The sequence below is a fragment of the Leuciscus leuciscus genome (assembly GCF_965113295.1).
Source record: "Leuciscus leuciscus genome assembly, chromosome: 20".
In the NCBI taxonomy this organism is placed as follows: Eukaryota; Metazoa; Chordata; class Actinopteri; order Cypriniformes; family Leuciscidae; genus Leuciscus; species Leuciscus leuciscus.
This window is the reverse complement of record NC_138744.1, coordinates 2,185,899-2,193,377: the sequence shown is the minus strand read 5'-3', so window position 1 is coordinate 2,193,377 and position 7,479 is coordinate 2,185,899. Positions and strand designations below refer to the sequence as shown.

The window sequence follows — 7,479 nt, the reverse complement described above, 5'->3', positions numbered from 1 at the left end:
TTAACTGTAGCAACAAACTGTCAGAATAATATACCCATTTGTTGACATTTAGCGAGAAACCTTATAATTTAGAAAATAAAATCTTATGTCTACCTTCAACAATAAGGGTGTCCTCCCTTGAGATGTAGCCACACCCTCCAGTGTCATATTGCATCAACCAAAACCATTTTATCATTTAAAGAAATAGTGTATCTTTAATTAAAGGCCATTGTCATGCTCTTAAAGGGTTAACCCATTGAGCACAGTAAATCAAACTAAACGGCCCACTTCGCCTGCATTCACCCTACATTTATTTTTAAGAGTGCATTTACTATTGGAAGCTATGGCCAAAAAGCCTCTGAAAAGAGCAAGAAAAAAAAACATGGGAATGTTCAGGTTATGAAATATACTTTAATGTAGGACACATACAAAGAATACACAAGGAAAATCATGATTATCCTATTTGAGTCTGCCCTCCCACCATATCCGACTCCCTCATCTTTGACTCTCAGTGCCTTCCTCCACATGGTTTCTTGGGGAACGGTCCGGTCTTCTCCCACAGACTTGGAGTAGTAATACCAATCACACCGAGAGCAATTATCTCTCCAGCATTCCCACTGAGTTTACTCTCCTCATCTGAACCCATTCCCAGATCATCCTCCTTCTCATGAACCACCACCGCACGTCCCAGAATGGAATAAGGCCCAAAGAGCTTGGCGTCTGGAAGCGTCAGGAACTGCCTTATAACTCCTCGCTCGGAAGCAAAGTTGCCCAGGTCTCCAGGATGATGAGGGTGGTCAACGCCGTTTGGATTATAATGAGGACCAACAGTGATGCAGCCTTGACTGAGGTCTCCATACTGATGGATGTGCATGGCACGCTCTTGACGATCGGTGGCAGGCAAACCACGGAGGTTGATTTTCACTTCTAAATCTCCATTGGGGAAGAGCTGCTTGAAGAGGATTTGCCCAAAGATCTTTGGCTGGTTACGTGGCAAATTGGGGCTGGGAGTTACTTCACAAGTGGCATAGATTGTGTTGTCGAACTCCACGACTTCCGGCTGTGGAGCTTCAGGCAAACAAGCTGGATATTTGGAGAACTCTCCTCCTTGTATATGCAGCGCCAGCAATATCAGAGGGAATATTAGGATGATTTTCTCCATGTTGATCTTTAAAGCCTACAATGAAGAGTGGATTCAGTCAAATCATGCCGTTTGGTTTAAGGATGTAATATTTTTGATAAAAGGTCAAAGCTTTGTTGCAGGGAGCTTTGAGAATGGAAGTTGCATTAGGTAAAATAGCACAACCAGATTAGTTTGAAAACATTACATTCTTGCACTTAAGTATATTTTTTATAGCTTTATTTTCAATAATATGTACTTCTTTTTAAAGCATGCTAAAGTGTACTTTTTTCACAAGGACAGGTCAAATAAAAGACAAGATCTATACTTTTGCTTACACTAACTTTTTTTTAGTTGTACTAAATCAAGTCAGTTGATGGAGAAAATGGAATGGAGAAAAAAACAAAACACAAGCCTAAAACAGCAAAGGTGCATTACCGTATAGCTGAAAAGTTGTCCTCAATCCGTGTGGAGCCTGAATAGTGCAGTCACAAAAACACTACAAAGCTTAATCCGTGTGCAGTCCTGACCTGGGGTTGAGAGAATCACACTTTTGGCTGCTCTTTTAGGAACTCATGTTGAGCTACAAGTTAACCATGATAGTCTGTTAGTCACTAATTAAGTTCACCTGTGTTTCATTTAGCTCCCTTTGTTTGCCTGTTTATATATAGCACTCAGTTTGTTCAGTTCTTTGTCTTGCATTGCACAATGTGTTCTCCATTGTAGATTATCTCCATTGTTTTGTGTTTATTAAAAGAAGTACTGCTATGGATTCATCTTCACTTCATTTGGTGGCTCATTTGTGACTCATTAATTCTTAGTGTACAATTCCACTTGACGCTCATGCTTGACACCACTTCTCATAGCAGATATTCATCTCACATAAGTGAATAGCTGACAGTTCTTCTTTTTCATGAAGCCATTTCTACAGACTCTGATGTACCAAGCCTGACAAGCCTATATTACACATGCAATTGGACTGCTATTTAATTGTCTTTGAAGGCAGAAGTAAACATTTCTGAGGGAATGATTCTTCTATGGCATCGATGTTAAAATCCCCTTTTAGTAGATTGAATGCATGCAGGTAAGGTGGGACGCTTTTTGTTAAACGTGTCATTTAGATATACAGTACCTAGATGTTTTTTTCTTTTTATTACTTTTGTTAACTTTAAGGTCCGACTTTAATATTTCATTTTGAATACAGTTGATATGTGTTATTTGCAAGGTATATACCAATAAACATTTTGAGACCATGCACTCCAGACAAATTTCTTTTCAGGTAATGTGACCCATCCCTAATTTATCAAAAAATTATCCTGGATCTTAAAAACACATGATTTATTAACTCATCACACAAACATATTCCACAGCATATTTAACAGACCCAAAAGCACATAGATAGCCTATGATGAGTAATACTCATCAGTTCACTCAATGCATGTGTAAAGTTCAAAACAACTAGAACATATCTCATGTTGACATGAAATTGGATGAAATTTGAATATCAGATATCTTAATGAACTCTACAACATATTACAAATGGAACTACAACACATGCAACAACAAATAGGCTAACAAAAATTCAATAAGAGGAACATTTAAAATGGTAACCATATTGTAAAACTTTTTTTCTGTCTGTTTTCTCTAAACACTGTAAATCAACTTAAATTGTGTCCATATTTTAAAGCGTTATATAGCGGCATCTACATTTTAATAATAATAATAATAATTTGTTACATTTATATAGTGCTTTTCTGGGTCCTCAAAGCGCTTTACAAGGAAGGGGGAATATCCTCAACCACCACCAATGTGCAGCATCCACCTGGATGATGCGACGGCAGCCATATTGGGCCAGAACGCCCACCACACACACCAGCTTAATGGTGGACAGAAGACAGTGATGAAGCCAATCAGTACATGGGGATGATTAGGAGGCCATGATGGACAGAGGCCAAGGGGCAAATTTGTCCAGGATGCCGGGGTTACACCCCTACTCTTTTTCAAAGGACATCCTGGGATTTTTAATGACCACAGAGAGTCAGGACCTCGGTTTAACGTCTCATTGGAAGGATGGTGCTCTTTGACAGTATAGTGTCCCGATCACTACACTGGGGCGTTAGGTCCCACATAGACCAAGGGTGAGCACCCCCTGCTGGCCTCACTAACACCTCTTCCAGCAGCAACGTGGTTTTCTCAGGTCGTCTCCCATCCAGGTGCTGACCAGGCTTGCTAACCTCTTACAATGACAAAGGTGTAGGTTGATGACACATAAGCGGAATTATGGAACTTGTCGTCATGCCGAAGGATCTAATAATGTTTATGGATGAGTGAATACATTGATGTTTTTAACATGACTGTGGTATGAAGCAGGTCGCGATTGCTAATGAGAGACAGATATCAGCGCCACATGCGAGTCCCGCGGACATGAAGGATTAAGGACATTTCAATCTACCGATCTACCCGCAAGTGCTGAATTAATACTCACACATACCCCTTTTCCACCAGCATGAACCGGGTGCCAGTTCAGAGCCAGAGCTATTGCCAGTCCGGAGTTGGTTCGACTGACGAGCTCTCTAAGATCCGGTTTGCCTTTCCACAAGGCCAGAGAGGTAGCCTGGAAATCCAGACCTAAATATAAAAGATTAATGGTCTGGCGTCGACTAATGAAACTCGGCCAGCTCGAGGGGTGGCACCAAGCATGCATTTGAAGATCTCACTGCACGTAATTGGATAACACTACGACCAATCACAACAATAAACCCCATACGCTTAGCTACCAGCGGAGCTAACTGGTAGATTAGACTCTTACCGTATCCGGTCGGCAAAACAGCAAAAACGTCCTTCTTGCAAAGGAACGACTCGAGCGGCGTCTTCTGTTCCTGTTTTAGATAAAAAGCCAAGTCTAACTCGTTCATTGTAGCGGCCAAAGCCGTTTCAAACAACTGGTGTTCATCCATAGCCATCTTGCAATGTTTACTAATGACTTCGACGTCACAGTGCTGTCGTCTTCTGTTTAGCTCGCCTCTGGCCCGCCTATATCAGATAACCCCATGTGACTGGTGCAGCTCAGATCGAGGGGCATATTTAATGAGCATCATTACTCAACACCAGAGTAACTCGCTGAGCAAATTCAACTTGTGCTCTCGCGAGAATTCTGGATTACCAAGGTACCAGAGAGCCACCACAGAGCCAGATCTTACGTCACTGGATACATCTCATGTTGCCCAGCAACGCTAGCGTGGCAGCGCCAAACACAAACACGCCAGGCTTGTTCGAGATGGTTCGGCTTCTCGCAGACCGATCGGCTCATGACATCAAAGCACTGCGAAAGCGATCCAAAAGCACAAGGAGTCGTATGCTCTCCAAACACTCCCGCAGCTCCGGTCGGTCCGTGCCGCTCCGATGCATCTCGAACGAGCCTTCCATCAACAATGGAGGTCGTTGCGTTACTATTGATGCTCATGGCTTTGCGAACCTACATCGGCATCCAAACACGGCGAATCCAACGTGTTCGTGCAGCTCGCCGTAACTTGCATAGACGGAGATTACAATCAAGCTGCTATTAGCTCGATTAGCTGCTATTTGAAAAATGGCGGTCACAAGTTTCTGTTCGTCTTGTTGGTCACGGTAACCCCGCCCCCAGCCCCTGACGCAAGCGGTTCTTACTTCTAGACCAGCAATGTTTTTTGGTGCTACTTAAGAACCACTTTTCCTGGTTCAGAGCTGGTGCTTTGGGTGTCGAAAAACAAAGAACCGATTTGAAACTAGGCTCTAGCTCCGAACCAGCACCAGCACTGCCTTGGTGGGAAAGGGTTAACAAGTCAGTTTATTTGGCGAATTAAACTTGTGAGGTAACGCAGCACTGTTTCACTTGGTCTATCACACTAAACTGCATTTGAGTGTGTTGAAAGTTATAATGTTATTCTATGTGTTTGTTTGTCTGTATGAGACTAGCAGTAAGCTAGATGAACATTAGAATAACATACCGATCATATTCTAACATTTCATCATGTTGAGCTATATAACATTGATTAGTTTTATGTACATTTGCTCACCTGTCTAATAAAGTACATGCAAGACGTCTCGGTCGAGTCGAAGTTTGTCACGGACGTGGAGCTCTCGGCATCTCCAAAACACCACGCCGATATTGATCCTCGTTTTAGTTCTCCTTTTGTCCCAAAGTCTGCTTGCCATGGTCCATAATGTTTGAACGAAACAACTCCATGAGCGTGCCGCTAGACGTAACGCAGTTGTCGCCATGGTTACTATGGCAGTACGAGCGGAAACCAGTGATAACGCGGATATTACGTCATTATTTAAAATTGGAATTTCTCTGAAATTAAAAATCTTTGGGAACTTTTGGGATACTGAAAGTACACAACTGCAGGAAATATATATATCACACTTTGCAAGTGATTTTTGGTTATTTTATTACAAAAATCGTACATATTGTAGCTTTAAACACCTTACAAGAAAACCAACACGTTTTTAAATCTTTTTTTTTTGCATTTTGATTCCGTGTTAACTGTAGCAACAAACTGTCAGAATAATATACCCATTTGTTGACATTTAGCGGGAAACCTTATAATTTAGAAAATAAAATCTTATGTCTACCTTCAACAATAAGGGTGTCCTCCCTTGAGATGTAGCCACACCCTCCAGTGTCATATTGCATCAACCAAAACCATTTTATCATTTAAAGAAATAGTGTATCTTTAATTAAAGGCCATTGTCATGCTCTTAAAGGGTTAACCCATTGAGCACAGTAAATCAAACTAAACGGCCCACTTCGCCTGCATTCACCCTACATTTATTTTTAAGAGTGCATTTACTATTGGAAGCTATGGCCAAAAAGCCTCTGAAAAGAGCAAGAAAAAAAAACATGGGAATGTTCAGGTTATGAAATATACTTTAATGTAGGACACATACAAAGAATACACAAGGAAAATCATGATTATCCTATTTGAGTCTGCCCTCCCACCATATCCGACTCCCTCATCTTTGACTCTCAGTGCCTTCCTCCACATGGTTTCTTGGGGAACGGTCCGGTCTTCTCCCACAGACTTGGAGTAGTAATACCAATCACACCGAGAGCAATTATCTCTCCAGCATTCCCACTGAGTTTACTCTCCTCATCTGAACCCATTCCCAGATCATCCTCCTTCTCATGAACCACCACCGCACGTCCCAGAATGGAATAAGGCCCAAAGAGCTTGGCGTCTGGAAGCGTCAGGAACTGCCTTATAACTCCTCGCTCGGAAGCAAAGTTGCCCAGGTCTCCAGGATGATGAGGGTGGTCAACGCCGTTTGGATTATAATGAGGACCAACAGTGATGCAGCCTTGACTGAGGTCTCCATACTGATGGATGTGCATGGCACGCTCTTGACGATCGGTGGCAGGCAAACCACGGAGGTTGATTTTCACTTCTAAATCTCCATTGGGGAAGAGCTGCTTGAAGAGGATTTGCCCAAAGATCTTTGGCTGGTTACGTGGCAAATTGGGGCTGGGAGTTACTTCACAAGTGGCATAGATTGTGTTGTCGAACTCCACGACTTCCGGCTGTGGAGCTTCAGGCAAACAAGCTGGATATTTGGAGAACTCTCCTCCTTGTATATGCAGCGCCAGCAATATCAGAGGGAATATTAGGATGATTTTCTCCATGTTGATCTTTAAAGCCTACAATGAAGAGTGGATTCAGTCAAATCATGCCGTTTGGTTTAAGGATGTAATATTTTTGATAAAAGGTCAAAGCTTTGTTGCAGGGAGCTTTGAGAATGGAAGTTGCATTAGGTAAAATAGCACAACCAGATTAGTTTGAAAACATTACATTCTTGCACTTAAGTATATTTTTTATAGCTTTATTTTCAATAATATGTACTTCTTTTTAAAGCATGCTAAAGTGTACTTTTTTCACAAGGACAGGTCAAATAAAAGACAAGATCTATACTTTTGCTTACACTAACTTTTTTTTAGTTGTACTAAATCAAGTCAGTTGATGGAGAAAATGGAATGGAGAAAAAAACAAAACACAAGCCTAAAACAGCAAAGGTGCATTACCGTATAGCTGAAAAGTTGTCCTCAATCCGTGTGGAGCCTGAATAGTGCAGTCACAAAAACACTACAAAGCTTAATCCGTGTGCAGTCCTGACCTGGGGTTGAGAGAATCACACTTTTGGCTGCTCTTTTAGGAACTCATGTTGAGCTACAAGTTAACCATGATAGTCTGTTAGTCACTAATTAAGTTCACCTGTGTTTCATTTAGCTCCCTTTGTTTGCCTGTGTGGCGGAGGGAAATATGCCACCGCCTTGTGGGGGAAATATTCAGCCCTATACTGAGGAAGACTGAGTGAGCAACAGGATCCTAGTCCCCCCACCCAAT

At 41.9% G+C, this 7,479-nt stretch overlaps 2 protein-coding genes across 2 annotated transcripts; both read right to left on the bottom strand.

Moving 5' to 3' along the window:
• Positions 1–487: 487 nt before the first annotated feature.
• On the bottom strand, positions 488–1,151 carry LOC309484562 (extracellular superoxide dismutase [Cu-Zn]-like; the record flags this gene model as incomplete). Its single annotated transcript, XM_082150888.1, has 1 exon — positions 488–1,151. The coding sequence occupies exon 1, from the start codon at positions 1,139–1,141 to the stop codon at positions 488–490; it is 654 nt and encodes a 217-aa protein (XP_082007014.1). The 5' UTR covers positions 1,142–1,151.
• Positions 1,152–6,107: 4,956 nt separating this feature from the next.
• Positions 6,108–6,771, bottom strand: LOC309484561 (extracellular superoxide dismutase [Cu-Zn]-like; the record flags this gene model as incomplete). The annotated part of the gene is made up of 1 exon (XM_082150887.1): positions 6,108–6,771. The coding sequence occupies exon 1, from the start codon at positions 6,759–6,761 to the stop codon at positions 6,108–6,110; it is 654 nt and encodes a 217-aa protein (XP_082007013.1). The 5' UTR covers positions 6,762–6,771.
• Positions 6,772–7,479: the final 708 nt, after the last annotated feature.